Source organism: Drosophila tropicalis, unplaced genomic scaffold (genome assembly GCF_018151085.1).
Source record: "Drosophila tropicalis isolate 14030-0801.00 unplaced genomic scaffold, ASM1815108v1 contig_662, whole genome shotgun sequence".
Lineage (NCBI taxonomy): Eukaryota > Metazoa > Arthropoda > Insecta > Diptera > Drosophilidae > Drosophila > Drosophila tropicalis.
In genome coordinates this window covers 58,735-75,906 of record NW_027173144.1, presented here as the reverse complement: position 1 = coordinate 75,906, position 17,172 = coordinate 58,735, and the positions used below count along the sequence as shown (strand labels likewise).

The 17,172-nt window shown below is 37.5% G+C and overlaps 1 protein-coding gene across 2 annotated transcripts; it reads left to right on the top strand.

Annotated features, from left to right (window-relative positions):
• The first annotated feature begins 3,286 nt into the window (after nt 1–3,286).
• Nucleotides 3,287–4,623, top strand: LOC137578722 (serine protease 1-like). 2 transcript variants are annotated; one of them, XM_068292280.1, is made up of 4 exons: nt 3,287–3,592; nt 3,643–3,826; nt 3,884–4,160; nt 4,252–4,623. In XM_068292280.1, exons 1-4 carry the CDS (start codon nt 3,520–3,522, stop codon nt 4,603–4,605), a joined length of 888 nt encoding a protein of 295 aa, XP_068148381.1. In that variant the 5' UTR covers nt 3,287–3,519; the 3' UTR covers nt 4,606–4,623. The 2 variants fall into 2 exon arrangements, with proteins under 2 accessions (XP_068148381.1, XP_068148380.1); XM_068292279.1 differs by having other exon boundaries at nt 4,225–4,623.
• Nucleotides 4,624–17,172: the final 12,549 nt, after the last annotated feature.

Genomic DNA, 17,172 nt, shown 5'->3' with positions numbered 1-17,172 from the left:
GCTTCACAGTGGTTTAAGTTAATTTGCATGAACTTAACCATGATTTACATTTTTTGTAAGAGCGTTCTGGCCACAACGGGGCCCATAAGGACAACGCTGGCTCCCGGCAACATGACCCGCTTCTTTTATGCCATTTGCAGTGCATAGGAAACACTTCGCTGCGTTTTTACAGCCTCTGGCTTTATGCCGCTTTTCGCCGCACCGTAGGCACCAGTCGCTTCTGTCTTCTTGGCAATTGCATTGTGCTGAAACATGCCCAAATTCGTGGCATCTGAAGCATCTAACAGGTGTATTGTCTATTCTAATGCGGCTTTCGTTCAGCCTAATCTTGATTCTGCCCACATTTAGGATATCTTTGGCTAGGGCTGCCTGAACGCTGATGGTCGCCCGCTGTGTACCAGCGAATGCTGGTCGTAGACTCTTTATCGCCAGAGTAGTAATTTGGACGCCAAACTGGCTCGAAAATTCAGCCACTAGCTCGGCCTTAGACACCATCTCATCCAAGTCTCTGACATCAAGCTTGATGAAATCTGAGAGTGCTTTGGCCTCAATCTGAGCACCGAAAGCTACTTCGATATCTTTCGTAAGCTTCTGGAGGTTTTCAGCCATCGGCTTGTTCATCTCCAATAAGAGGTCTCCATTCGCTGTGCGTCTTGCCTTGCGTACATTAGCGCCAATCGAGCGCACTTTTTCATCTTCACTAGACGTTACCATTTTTAGCATATCGCTATATGACAAATTGGCTTTATTAGCTAACAAAATAGCGTCTGGCCGGTGCCTAGGGAAATCCTTTTTCGCTGGTGGTTTTTTGTTCGCACGTTTGTACGTAACTTGTTGCCATTCATGGGCGATTTGGTCTGGATCGCGCTCATTTCCTACCTGCCCAGGGGCAGATGTTTGTTCCCGCATTAATTTTTCTCTGGGAATTGTCGCTCCACGGTGTTTTTTTGGGGGAGTATTTCGACTTATGTCTTCTCTGCGGCGCTTGGCGGAGTCATGATCGCTCCCCATTATAGGCCTATTTGGCTTAGAGCCCAATTTCGCTGGCGTAATTTGTGTGCTTTTGTCGCTGTTATGCGGGGTTTTGCGAAACTCACCCGCAAGCACTCTGAGGCAGAGCAGTTCCTGCAGCTCCTTCATTCGCACAATGGCTTGCTTAGTGCCCATGTTAACGTGTCGGACTGGCTTTCGTGGTTTATCGTCCGCCGAGATGCCTTGATTAAAGGTGTTGTCCAGCTGCCATATCAGTGATCCCAGTTCATCCAGCTCTGGAATGTGCGAGACCACTTGAACAGTTGGGCCATTCGGTGCCAAACATGGACTGTCTGGCATTAACCCAGCCTCTGCAACCGTTTGGGGTACGCTGTATGCCGATGTTGTCGCTGACGGTGGCGAACGCATGAGCAGCGGGCGTTTACCGAAAATCGACTCTTCTGGTGCAGCAGTGCCTAGAAGATCTTCACCAATGCGGGATTGATGCTCCAAGGATGCAGCTAACTTATCCATGGGGACAGGCTTGGAAACAAATTTGAATTCAGATTTTAAATTTTAAATCCAAATTTAAATCTGCCGCCAAAAATGCCCGGAGGCGCCCCCTGCCGAATTCTAGGTAGGGGCTCCCCTTTGCTCCCCTCGTTTACCAACACTGGCAAGATCAGCTGTGTTGATGCAGTTTTGACTAAGAAAAAGTTGGTGCAACAACAAGACGCACAATTCTGGAAGTAATTCGGATAAAAAACTCTCACCCACACCAGGAAATATTTGGTGGTGAGAGGCGGGAAAAAAAAAAGAGAGGCAAGTAGCCGTCACCCTTCGCCCCCTCCACCGTCAGTGGACCGCCCTGCCGCAGAAGCAAAGATTGCTACTAGGCCAAATATTGAGGTCTGCAGCGGGGGTCCAACGACGTGGTATGTACTTAGTCTCCCTTGGAATCAATCTGACTCCTTTTTTGGCTTTTACAGGCGTTCCGGACACCAGTTTATGAAAGTTTAGACGGAGCAAAATATATACCGACAGTTCCGGGGTTTTTTTTTAATTCCCGCTTGTGTGGGGGGGGGGGGGTGGATGTCTGTGGGGGGGTGTCAAAAGCTTGTCTTAAAATTTATGATTACATTTATAGGCAATAAAGACTTTGCCTTGAGCGAAAATGTGCCACAAAATTGTTTGGCCTGGTCTATCGTTAATTCAATTTTATTACGCTTTTTTTTTTTTTTTTGTGTTTTTTTTTAAGGAAATATTATAAATAATTTTTTTTTTTGTTTTTTTTTTTATATTTTTTTTTTTTGTTGTTTGGGGCCTTTTTTTTTTTTTTTGTTTTGTTTTAGTTTTCCTTTACCTATTCCCTTCAGGCCACTCTCTCCGATTGTCAAGTGTGCAGCAATTAATTAGTGTTCTTTTGTTTGCGTATCCTATTTGTAGCCCATTTGCCTGTTCACTTTCTGCCCGGCAACATTAAGGGATAACTATACAAACGATTGCAATGTTCACTTTCTCAATTTCGATTCAGTAAATCGAATCTAATTGATTTATCTAAAATTTATACAAATTTACATTTGAGTTGAAGTTTAGCTAACTAACTGAATGGGGCTGACCAATATTTTGTTTTATCCCAAATAGACATGTTTTACATATTCCCATCATTCTTTAGACATGGGTTCGGTTTATATGTACCCTTTATTTTGCAACTGAAATACATCTAATCTGGCTTCTTCTACCTTCAGATTTGGACAATGGAAAGATGGAGCTACGAAAAATATCTAATATTTCTACTTTGGTTTTGTTACGTTGTTTTTTAAAGATTTTGTTATCCATAATATTGAGGTCTATGTCTATACCCTCCAGCTAAGTAATAATAATTAAGAAAACTATCTGAGACATAAACTATTGTGGCATTTTCCGGGTTGTTTATTGGCAGCGGAATTCGAAAGACGAAATTAATACAATGGTCCAAAAATAGAAACCAATTAAAATTGCAGGACTTGTCCAAAAGTCGCTTTTACGTTCCAAAGTTAAGTGTTAACTTTGACTCCCTTTTATTATGTTATCCTGTTTCATCACTAAAAATCTAGCTATAGAAACTGCTTCTAGTTCTCTTGCTCTCTATCGGTGCCTCACCACTGGTTTCTACAAAACTAGAGTATAACTTTATACCAAGATTTCGTTGTAAACTTATGCCTCATTAATTCAGATAGAATGGACAAGAAGGCACGAAGTCGAGAGACGAGAAACAACGCAAAGGACAAAGAAAACGGGAAGGTTTTCGCCGGCACCAGCGCGCCAACCCGAGTCGGACGCAAAAAGTCGAAGCGTCATAGACTAGCCGATCCAAACGTCGATTGTCATTCAACATCTTGTACTCTCTAATAAGTCGTATTTTCATGTAAAAACCCTAGACTACATATAATTAACTCGAAACTTCCTAGACCATAATTAACTTGTAAATAAAATCCCTCATTAGTGTGCTTAGAGAAAACCATCAGTGATTTAATTAGTTTAGTAAAATTCAGATGTATTTTTATTATGCTTGGATATTTTATTGTGTCAATCGTATTCCAAATTGTTTTTGAGGTTCATTCAATTGATAGGGGAACAGGTAAGATTTTCGTTCTAGAATTGACATCTGATTGATCATATTGAATACAGCTAAAATCGTAAAAAGCCCAAAGATTGTCGGTGGCTATGCGATAAGCATCGATGATGCTCCATACCAGGTTTGGATTGCTCTACGTTCCAGGCATGAAACGTATTATGGCGATGGACGTTTTTGTGGTGGCTCGGTAATATCCCAGCGTGCCATTTTATCGGCAGCGCATTGTTTCTATAATGAGTAAGCCACCATTCCTAAAATAGTATGCCAGTTTTTGGATTCCCGATTCTTCCACAGAGCATTTTACTTTTCAGGGAAAGATGTGTCGAGCCTGATTATTGTTGCAGGTAGTGCTTCTGTCAATGAACCCGACAAGTATACCAAGCAATATCGTGTACAAGAAGTCATTATACATCCTGCCTTTAATGATGATTTGGATAACGATATTGCGTTGGCATTTTTGATGGGTTTTATACCTTGGGATTGGTCGAAAATAAAACCAGTGGGTCTGGCTGAAAGGCCACCGACTCAGGGCGAAATATGTCTAACCAGTGGATGGGGCTATATGAATGAGGTGACTTATACCCAAATCTATTATATTGTCATGTTTTTTACCTCACTAGCTTTTATATATTTAGATGGCCACTCCTTTCGTTCTACAACAGGCTAGTGTACCAATTTTAAGTATTGAAGATTGCAAATTGACTTACCCTGACATGCCCACCTCTCAATTATGCGGAGGCTACTTGGAGGGTGGTAGCAGCCCATGCTTCGGTGATTCGGGCGGTCCCCTAATATGTTCTAATCAATTATCCGGCATTGTGTCTTATGGCAAGTCTTGTGCTGCTCTGCAAATTCCGGTAGTTTACACGAACATTTCCTATTATATTGATTGGATACGACAAGCCAATTCATCATTTAACTATTCGCTGTATTTATTTAAAGATGCTTCTACCGGCCTAATGAATTGCAATTTAAAAATGATTTGCTTAACCACATTCTTTATCCTTCTAGAATAAAAATGAATATACCTAGTAATCGACTAAGTTACAGATCTATTATAATACAACAGTTATGCGGTAAATTTAGTGAGCCGATTCTGTTTGGTTGAAACTGATAAAAGATTCAAGCAAATTTTCTGGCAACGTCTTGTCATATGTCATGCGGAACATGTGCGCTAGGGGCTACCCGCTAAGCTCTTCAGCTCATCCCTAATGTTAGATCCGTTTTTAATTAAACTCAACTGCAAACAAAGTCATAAGAAAAGAGGCTAGGGCCTTAGCTATCGTGCAGTGAAACCCTCGTCCTGTTTCATAGCGCTTTTGACACGCAGCTGAGGTTTTGTCAGGGCGCACACACACACATTTGAATGAAAGGGGGCTAGGCAGGAAGATGCGCGGAATCAAAGGAGCGAAGGCAAGACCAAGACCAAGATAGTTACCCCAGCTGAAAGTTGTTTGCACCTATCTATGCATGGCCCAGTCATCTGACTCTTACCGCTGCTGCTGCGTTTAGTGGAATTATGCCAAAATGCAATTTGCATTTACCAAGGCCTTGTCATGACACAAGACACTAACATGATGTGGCAATGGTTGGGAAGGAGTAAATGGGGTTTTCGAGTGACATGCGCGTATTAATTTTAAATTGACTGTGAAATTACGATGAGCGTTTTATGTAACCGAACTGAGTGAATGACTGAATGAATAAACGAGGGCTTTTTTGGGTACTCTCTTTCAGAGTTTCGCATACCTATATTCTTGTGTAATTCTGCATTACAGATATCCCTTTAGACCTTTGACGAAACTAATAGTTGTCCCCAATTGTGAAAATTAAGTAATATTTAATAACAGGGTGCTCCTCTTTATTTTGATATCCCAACAATGCAAAGTATTTATAGCTTTTACTGTGGTCTTAGCCTTTCGGCTATTATAATCTGCAAAAAGTAATATATATTTACCATTTGCATTCTCTGACTTTAACAAATTAAATTAACAGAAATATATATTTTCATTTGCCCAGTATACATACAAACACATATATTTTGATTTTTCATTGTTCAACTTTTGAAAAACATTTTGTGTTAACCATTTTTCACAGTTTTTTATCCATTTCCAAATAAAATATTATTTATTTTCATATGTACATTGCTTGTGTTTGCACACATATAAAATTAAGTTTTTTTAAAATCAAACTATGTGAGTCATTAATGAAGCTCCATTTTTATTAGGCTCTGAAATTAAATTGCTATTAAATCTCCTTTACGGAGATTTACGAGAGAATAAACTGTAAAAAACGTGTTAACAACATTGAATGAAAAACAATTTTCCCATATTAATATCCTCCGTTCTGTAGAGCAAGAGAGCATAGTAAAGCTAAATGCTGGATCGGAATAGAAAGCATAGAAATAGTTTTTTATAAAGAAGGTATATTCTTTAGAAGACTATGTTATATACCCATCTCCGTCGTTCCATCAAAATCGGGTGACTATATCAAATGGCCCCAGAAAAGATCAGTCGAAAACAATAACTTTTATCAAAATTACCGCTACTTTTGACGCGATTGCCTTAAAATTCAATATTTGCCAATTTAAGACTGTTTCAAATCAAACATCACCGGGTGAACTTAGCCACAGCCCTCTGGTTCCTTTTTGTAGACTTTTGTCCTTAAAATGTTTATCAGTTAAATATAGCTGTGAATGGATTTGCCGAATTGGATCAAGATCGAATGACTATATCATTTAGCTCTCATATAAACGATTGGTCATAAAATCATTGTGGTCGTACACATTGTTTTTACTAAGTAATTAATTGACGCATATATTTATCTATGAATCTGGAAATGTTTTATTAAAACTTGATAACGATATTTTATAGCTGTCATATAACCAAACAATAAAAATATATTATGCTACAGGTGCCGCACTGCAGTAACTTGATTATGTGGTCCGTTCTTTGACCTGACGAAGAGTAACAGAAAAACATGAAAGGCTATACTAACTTTAGCATGGCCGAAATTGGCCCCGGTTCTCTAGGTTAATTGTTAAAAACTAACAGCTTGAAACTTCAATTGAATCTAGCACCCCCAGACAGGGCTTCACTCAAGACAATAAACAAACAGCATTGATTTATAACCTGGGGTATTTTCCTTGTAAGTTAATACTTATCAAGAAAGAGGGAAAGAGTTTTGTGTTCCTATTTGTTCTACTAAATTCTATAATAAAAGATTTATTATTTTTTTATGACGCAACTTTTCAATATCAATTTAAGAGATATTTGATTTGCCAGATACTTTCACTCAACGGCAAAGTGGGCCAATGTTTAGCTTAAGAACATGCCAAATTGCCTGTAAGGCATTCATATATATGTATTACAAACATATATTATGTGTACATAAGTGAACAGACCGACATGGCAACATGGTGCACTATATGCACATATTCTCTTGCCACACTCGATGACATTCTGCGGCAGCGAAATCTTGATTATAGCCAAGTGCCGCAAGCATTTCGCTTGGCTTTCAGATATTTTCATTGCATTCACTTGAGCAACTTTCGCTTGGCTGCGCATTTCAAATGCCCGGTGGCCATAGTGGTTGGAAAGGGCATCGAAAAACAAAAGAGATTTTTTGCCGCTAGTAACAATAATTTTTATTATTATGAGACCACCTCGAGTAGCTTGCGCCATGTAGATGAGCTGATGCCACAGCCAGAGCCACACTGATTACTCTCAGTTAGCAAATAACATTTCCACACAATGGCCTCAAAACACACACACACACACACACACAAGAGACAGGACAACCAAAACGAAGGGAAGAGTTAGCAGCAGAGGCAGAAACAGAGACAGACTCTAGTCAATAAAATCGAACAGCTGCCATTAAAATCATTTAAATGTTATTGTCTCTGTGCCCTGCCGCAAGTTATTTCTACTTTGGTTCTGCTGCCTCCCAGTGGCTTTTTCTTGCTGACTCAGAGAAACATAAGGATGTAGCTACTGCCTGCAAGTGGAGCTATAACTGGAAATGAAGCTGGAGACGGAGACGGAGCGAGAGCCAGAGCCACTGCCTGAAGTCACTTTTGCTTTTTGCCTCAGTTTCCTCAGTTTCAGTTTTAGCCAAATGTGTGTCTGTCAGCAAGTTGCAGTTGAATTATGGGGTGTAATTGCTTTAAATGTCCTTGTATGCGAGTAAAAATAAGCAAGACACACAGAAAGTTCTGTTCCAAAAAGGTAAGTTGTCTTAAACACGAATGCCAAATGAAAGAAATCTACATACATATTTGATTGGGCTTTTGGCATGGGCAACGGAAATTTTTAAAGAGTTGCAAGTAAGTGTAACAAATGATTTTTGAAATTGAGCCAAAACTGAAAATTAGTTTTCCCATTGATTTTTCTTAAAAGAGAAAATATATTGTAACTGAAACACAATTTAAAGCAAACTAACAGAGAGCAAAAAATGTTTTAAGTGTTAACTATAAAAGGACAAAACCCAACCAACATCCTATAGGCCAATTAGTTTGCTGCCATGTCTTTCGAAGCTTTTTGAAAAGGTCCTGCAGATCCGACTAAACTCATTTCTGGCATCGGAGAAAACAATCCCTTCACACCAGTTCGGCTTCCGCGAAAAACTTGGTACAATTGAACAAGTCAATCGCATAACATCCGAAATACGAACAGCATTCGAACTAAAAGAATACTGTGCGGCTGTCTTTCTCGACGTTGCCCAGGCTTTCGATAGAGTTTGGCTGGAGAGTCTGATGTTCAAAATCCGGGAAAAACTGCCACAGTACACCCACAAACTCATGGAATCTTACCTTTACAAAAGGCAATTCGCTGTAAGATGTAATGGCTCCGTCTCGGCTGATTTTGAAATCAAAGCTGGTGTACCGCAAGGCAGTGTACTCGGCCCATTGCTCTACCTACTGTACACAACAGACTTACCAACGAGTTTAGGGCTTACAACGTCCACTTTTGCCGATAACACGGCAATCCTCAGCAGATCCAAATGCCCAATACAAGCCTCTGCAAAATTAGAGGAACACCTCAAGGTGGTAGAGATGGCTAGCAACCTGGCGTACCGGGTCAAAGAGCAGAAATGCAAACATGTTACATTTACGCTTAACAGAAGAAACTGTCCAGCTCTAATGCTAAACAACGTACCAGTTCCTCAAGCCGTGGATGTCACTTACCTTGGCATCCACCTAGCCAGAAGACTAACTTGGCGCAAGCACATCGAAGCAAAAAAGTCACAGCTTAAACTGAAAGCGAGTAGCCTACATTGGATCATCAATGCTCGGTCCCCTCTACGTCTGGAATATAAAGTCCTCCTATACAACTCCGTACTGAAACCCATCTGGACTTACGGAGCCGTACTATGGGGGAAGGCAAGTACCAGCAATGTCGATAGTATACAAAGAGCGCAGTCGAAAATTTTAAGATCAATCATGGGGGCCCCGTGGTATATACGGAACGACAACATTCAAAATGATCTAAATATACCTAGCGTAAAATCTGAAATAGGTAGTCAACAACTAAAGTATTCTGCGAAACTGGATGCACACCCAAATGTTCTTGCCAATTCCCTTACGCGAACTAATAATAGAACTCGTCTTAAAAGAAATGGCAGACCAACCCAATAACAAGTGATTCGGGCCGCCTCCAATATCCCCAGGATTTATCTTAAGTACTAGATTAAGAAAAATATCTCAAACTTGTTGTTAGGCTCTAATTTAAGAGTAGATTCAACAAATATATATTAAAAATTAAAAAAAAAAAAAAAAAACTATAAAATATGAACAATCTCTTTTTCAGTCTTTTTCAGTCTTTTCAGAAAAAAACCCATTTCTGTACAAAATCTGCATTAAATTCTCTTTCTTTCTAAAATTGGCTCTTCATTTTTAGACAAACTATTATGCTTTAATTTTTCAAGCCAACAGAAACTAATCAGAAATTTTGAAGCTTTTTTAATGAAAACTTTTGCAAAATTCGTAAAAATCTGTTCTGATTTTTTTGTGTACAATTTTTTAGTTGCATGTATCTTAAAAATGTATAAAATTATAAAATTAAATCTATACAGAAAGTGGGCATTTTATTCGCTTTATTCACAGATATTAAGAGTTTCAAATACTTAATTATAATCTTGACTATAATCTAGCTTGTTTAAATAATCAATTTTCATCAGATATTAGGTAAATGAAGTTTGGCAATTGAAACATTGCGTCATTTGGCACGTCATTTCATAGAATGAAAATTTGCATTAAAAATAAAAACAATAAAATAAAAAATAAAGTGTAGCACATTTAGTTGTTGGCAATCGAAACATTTTTCATATTCACGAAATTCATAAATATGAAATCGATGTGTTAAACCTAAATGAAATGCTCTTAGCTTTATTTATATCCATCTCTATTTTATGAATATCCAACGAATTAATCAATCAAAATGAACATTCCTTTTGCTGCATGTTTCAGCATCGTTTTGTGCAACATTTATATCATGCAATCAAATAAAGCTTAAAAAGCATTCATCTACAAAAAATTGCATATAGAAATACAATTTACGGGCACAAAATGTTGGCAAAATGAGAAGAAAGAAAATAAAAATGGGCATACGGGCTACCAGTAGATCGGTAAATAAAGAAAGAAAACTAAAGTGAAACACGAAATTTGTGGCAAATTTGTTTTTAATTTTCCGCTCTACTTAAAACTGAAAATTGCAAAGAACAAGTCAACAAGGAAATGCGACGAGTTAGATAAAGAAGCTGCTTACTAACGTAAGGAAAATTGGAAAAACTCACTATCCCTTTCTACCTCTGTATCATCCATGCGATAGACTCAAACAGATGGAGGCCGAGTGAGAGGGGGAGGAAGAGAAGGATAAGCTAGCAAGTATGTGCGACTTTTGCTTTAAAGAATCGAATTTGCATATGCATTTGGCTCCTTTGTAAGTTGCAGACAACAACAAACAGTACAGCCAGCAAACGAGCAGAACCTGCTAAAAAGTCAGCGAATCCTCTAGCCTGGCCATGAAAATGGAATTTTTTGTAATCCTGTAATCCCATGAAAAGGAAATTATAACAACTTTTGTCAAATATTCATTACATACATACACACATACCGAAGTGGCTAGAAGTTTCTAACAGTTACCTTGAATTCAAATGGTTCACATTTGGAAACCCATTTAAAAGGGAACCCACAATTCGAATACTCTGTATATGATCTGCTTTGCTTCAGTCGGACCTCTAGAATTGTCAATTTTGATGCAACATCCACCCAAAACCCACACCCATGACAGGCAAATGAAAAGTAAAGGACCTCAATGTGGCTGAGCTTCTGTTGCAGCTGCAAGTTGAACCAAAGCTGGCAAGCAAACACTTTGGCAATTTGACTTTTGGTCAGCAGTGTCAACAGCATCATCAACACACACACACACAAACACACACATTATACAAACGATGGCATACACTCCCATTCAACGAAATGGAGTTGGGGATAAGCCATGTTTGATTCATTTATTAATTTTACCACAAATTTTTGCAATTAAAGTTTGCTGTTTGCTTTATCTGTGTTTTGGCTTAACTTGACTTGACTTGACTTTGCATGGCTCGGATGGACTAGCGTGAGTTGCGTAGTGCCGATTCGGGTTGAGAATGGATGAAACATGAAGTCAATAAAACTTTGTCGCTACTTAATGCGAATTTATAGTATAAACACACATATACATACTGTGTGTAGGAGAGACAGACATGGTCGTGGAGTAAAGGGGTAATATTTAAATAGAAAAGGTTCATATACAACAACAAAAACAGCCATACAACAACAAAATTTGATTGTCAACTTTCTTAAGCTTTAAAAATTTTACTTCCTTTAAAGTATCAGATATTTGGCTACGCCCATGGGAATACAGATAGTGAGAAAGAGAGATCCGTGGCAGGACAAAATTGTGTAACCAACAATTGCATAACAATCATTTCAAGTTTTCCGCAAATTGTAAAAAAAAACACTTTTTATTGTTATTATGAACAACAGCAAAAGCAAAAACAAATATATGTAAACGTTCGTAAATTCTGGCAGGCCGAATTGCGGTATATACATATACATATATACATTTATTTGTTTCTTTGTATGTGTGTGTGTATATAAAACAAAATGGCCGCACATCCTTTTGCCAGCGCTCATTTTGGCACCCCAAAAACTATGCAAAATTGTTGTCGTTGTCGTTGGCGTTGCTGTTTTGTTTAGCTTTTGATTTTGTTTGTGCATATGCTTGGAGGTCGCCGGGTGTAGGAGGCTGACAGACTATCCCAATGGTTGGGTAGATGGTTGAGTCGGTTTCTGGTGCCTCAATTGCAGTCCGTTTTGTGGTTTCCGTTTGTTACTTGCAATTTTCCTTTTGCTGGTGGCCAACAACAACAATAACAGCAGCAGCAACATCAACTGAAACAGAAACAACAACTGCGGATGTCTGCCATCAGCTGACAACTTTGCTTGGACAACTTTTACAACTTGGCTCCGGCATTTTGCTTTTTGTTGTTGACTTTTGTTGGGGGCTGATGATTTTTTAATCGCATACGCTTTTTCGGTTTTACCCACAAAGTTCCCTGAAGTTTTTTTTTTCTCCAACATCTCCCACCGTCTTTTCTTGCTCCTCTTTTTCGCTTCATTAATGTGGTTATGTTCATCATTTTCCTCCAATTGTTTGTGGTCTAATGCTGTTTAAAAAATAAAAATAATAATATAAATTTGTTGACCTTAATACCAAAGGTTGCAAATGTTTCAACTATTTTTATGGTATCCAGCGCCTTATTCGTTGTCACGACTTTTAAATTAACTCGACGTAACTCGAATGAAATCTACATTTCATCAAGTTCATTTGATTTTTCACCTGCGTATCTTTTGTGTGCATATGCATAAAAAGTAATCTTTCTCACCGTGGATCAAATTTGTTCCAATACTCAATCCGTCTGGAGAAATTTAGATATACAAACTGTAAGCAACACCTACACAAATTGTTTTGTCTAAATAAAAACCTTTAAAATATTATAAGAGAACCTTAATAGGGCATTCCTCTGTAATTTTTCTGCGCGAAATATGAATCAATATTTGAGCCAACACTGAAAAACCAATCTGTGGTCTTTCGGATTGTCTTATTTAGTACACTATGCTCTATTTCGATAACGACTACCAGTATGTTACCCCTATTAGGAATAAGATTGTCTCCACCTGTCGCCAGTGTAATAGGGTTTCCACCTGTCAAAACTTTCTTAATTATTGGTTTTACCTCGTTGAGCTGTAAATAATTATATTTGGTGATTTTTAATTTGAAATGAACATAAGTTAAGTAATTTACAAATAATAATACTCCAAACTACATTAACTATTTATTTTATAAATTAATAAATTTTAATCTTTTAAATGTGGCAATAACCTAATAATTGTATAAAATTAGAATTAAACAACATTGATTACTTTTCTAAATGTTAAGTGTTTATGTACACTTTTAGAAGTGAAAAGTGACACTCATATTTTATACTCAAAGAAAAAGTTGATCTTAATTGTTAAAAACCTTTTTAAAGTGGAGAGAGACGCTGATTCTTGTTAATTTGCGATGATAATTCTCATCTTTGTTTTCATGCTTTTAGCACGCGCACATGTGTATGTCCATTGATGATGGCTTAAACATGATAATGGATGGTTAAGTGGCATGGTGATTGGGAGGATGTACACACTAAGGAACCTAGATGCCAAAGGGGGCTTAACAGTTCGCTGCATTTTGTATGGCTAATCAGAATTGCGTATTTTCAGCATTTTCGGCCTTAATTATGAGCTTCGATTTCTGAATATGCAATGCCAGTTCGGACAATTCAGCCAAACATCGAACAATCTGCCACTGCCAATTGAATCCATCTCCACTTTAGTAGATATATACAACTTACTCCCTCCCCTCCTAGTTGAGTTGTTGGGCTAGGTGAGTGCCATTGCGAATGGAGGCTAATGGAGAGTCCAGTTCATTGCCACTAAGCAGGCAACAGAAGCAGCTGGTGCCATTTTATCTCTGGTGCTAATTATGCATGCGCCTTGAGCTGAACTCATTGACGACTGAATGGAACTGAAGTCGGGGCTCGACAAGGATGATTGACCAAACTTGGCCAATAAGCCATTTCTATTGCTTGTGTAGCCATCATTAACGTCCACATCAACATTATAATAGCCCTGGCTGTTGTTTAGCGTAATTGAATTACTAATTTTGTGTCTGGTCCTTAGTTAATTTATGTTTATTAATGTCATTTTTTCCATCTTTTAAGTTACCCTGTATGTCTTCTCTTTCCGCTCTTACAAAAGTTAAAGAAACTTCATCTGAGAACGAGACAACTGCAACTCAGGTAGGATATGCAGAAACTTCAAATGGAAGTCAACGAAACTGAAGCTAAAACAAAATTTTGTATATAAAGATTGTAAAGTAACAGTAAAACAGAAGAAAAAGAAAAAAAAAAAAAAGGGAAACACCAACCAAAGTCACAGCTTAAACTGAAAGCGAGTAGCCTACATTGGATCATCAATGCTCGGTCCCCTCTACGTCTGGAATATAAAGTCCTCCTATACAACTCCGTACTGAAACCCATCTGGACTTACGGAGCCGTACTATGGGGGAAGGCAAGTACCAGCAATGTCGATAGTATACAAAGAGCGCAGTCGAAAATTTTAAGATCAATCATGGGGGCCCCGTGGTATATACGGAACGACAACATTCACAATGATCTAAATATACCTAGCGTAAAATCTGAAATAGGTAGTCAACAACTAAAGTATTCTGCGAAACTGGATGCACACCCAAATGTTCTTGCCAATTCCCTTACGCGAACTAATAATAGAACTCGTCTTAAAAGAAATGGCAGACCAACCCAATAACAAGTGATTCAGGCCGCCTCCAATATCCCCAGGATTTATCTTAAGTACTAGATTAAGAAAAATATCTCAAACTTGTTGTTAGGCTCTAATTTAAGAGTAGATTCAACAAATATATATTAAAAATTAAAAAAAAAAAAAAAAAAATAAAATATGAACAATCTCTTTTTCAGTCTTTTTCAGTCTTTTCAGAAAAAAAACCCATTTCTGTACAAAATCTGCATTAAATTCTCTTTCTTTCTAAAATTGGCTCTTCATTTTTAGACAAACTATTATGCTTTAATTTTTCAAGCCAACAGAAACTAATCAGAAATTTTGAAGCTTTTTTAATGAAAACTTTTGCAAAATTCGTAAAAATCTGTTCTGATTTTTTGTGTACAATTTTTTAGTTGCATGTATCTTAAAAATGTATAAAATTATAAAATTAAATCTATACAGAAAGTGGGCATTTTATTCGCTTTATTCACAGATATTAAGAGTTTCAAATACTTAATTATAATCTTGACTATAATCTAGCTTGTTTAAATAATCAATTTTCATCAGATATTAGGTAAATGAAGTTTGGCAATTGAAACATTGCGTCATTTGGCACGTCATTTCATAGAATGAAAATTTGCATTAAAAATAAAAACAATAAAATAAAAAATAAAGTGTAGCACATTTAGTTGTTGGCAATCGAAACATTTTTCATATTCACGAAATTCATAAATATGAAATCGATGTGTTAAACCTAAATGAAATGCTCTTAGCTTTATTTATATCCATCTCTATTTTATGAATATCCAACGAATTAATCAATCAAAATGAACATTCCTTTTGCTGCATGTTTCAGCATCGTTTTGTGCAACATTTATATCATGCAATCAAATAAAGCTTAAAAAGCATTCATCTACAAAAAATTGCATATAGAAATACAATTTACGGGCACAAAATGTTGGCAAAATGAGAAGAAAGAAAATAAAAATGGGCATACGGGCTACCAGTAGATCGGTAAATAAAGAAAGAAAACTAAAGTGAAACACGAAATTTGTGGCAAATTTGTTTTTAATTTTCCGCTCTACTTAAAACTGAAAATTGCAAAGAACAAGTCAACAAGGAAATGCGACGAGTTAGATAAAGAAGCTGCTTACTAACGTAAGGAAAATTGGAAAAACTCACTATCCCTTTCTACCTCTGTATCATCCATGCGATAGACTCAAACAGATGGAGGCCGAGTGAGAGGGGGAGGAAGAGAAGGATAAGCTAGCAAGTATGTGCGACTTTTGCTTTAAAGAATCGAATTTGCATATGCATTTGGCTCCTTTGTAAGTTGCAGACAACAACAAACAGTACAGCCAGCAAACGAGCAGAACCTGCTAAAAGTCAGCGAATCCTCTAGCCTGGCCATGAAAATGGAATTTTTTGTAATCCTGTAATCCCATGAAAAGGAAATTATAACAACTTTTGTCAAATATTCATTACATACATACACACATACCGAAGTGGCTAGAAGTTTCTAACAGTTACCTTGGTTCACATTTGGAAACCCATTTAAAAGGGAACCCACAATTCGAATACTCTGTATATGATCTGCTTTGCTTCAGTCGGACCTCTAGAATTGTCAATTTTGATGCAACATCCACCCAAAACCCACACCCATGACAGGCAAATGAAAAGTAAAGGACCTCAATGTGGCTGAGCTTCTGTTGCAGCTGCAAGTTGAACCAAAGCTGGCAAGCAAACACTTTGGCAATTTGACTTTTGGTCAGCAGTGTCAACAGCATCATCAACACACACACACACAAACACACACATTATACAAACGACGGCATACACTCCCATTCAACGAAATGGAGTTGGGGATAAGCCATGTTTGATTCATTTATTAATTTTACCACAAATTTTTGCAATTAAAGTTTGCTGTTTCCTTTATCTGTGTTTTGGCTTAACTTGACTTGACTTGACTTTGCATGGCTCGGATGGACTAGCGTGAGTTGCGTAGTGCCGATTCGGGTTGAGAATGGATGAAACATGAAGTCAATAAAACTTTGTCGCTACTTAATGCGAATTTATAGTATAAACACACATATACATACAAAAATGTGTGTAGGAGAGACAGACATGGTCGTGGAGTAAAGGGGTAATATTTAAATAGAAAAGGTTCATATACAACAACAAAAACAGCCATACAACAACAAAATTTGATTGTCAACTTTCTTAAGCTTTAAAAATTTTACTTCCTTTAAAGTATCAGATATTTGGCTACGCCCATGGGAATACAGATAGTGAGAAAGAGAGATCCGTGGCAGGACAAAATTGTGTTACCAACAATTGCATAACAATCATTTCAAGTTTTCCGCAAATTGTAAAAAAAAACACTTTTTATTGTTATTATGAACAACAGCAAAAGCAAAAACAAATATATGTAAACGTTCGTAAATTCTGGCAGGCCGAATTGCGGTATATACATATACATATATACATTTATTTGTTTCTTTGTATGTGTGTGTGTATATAAAACAAAATGGCCGCACATCCTTTTGCCAGCGCTCATTTTGGCACCCCAAAAACTATGCAAAATTGTTGTCGTTGTCGTTGGCGTTGCTGTTTTGTTTAGCTTTTGATTTTGTTTGTGCATATGACTTTGCTTGGAGGTCGCCGGGTGTAGGAGGCTGACAGACTATCCCAATGGTTGGGTAGATGGTTG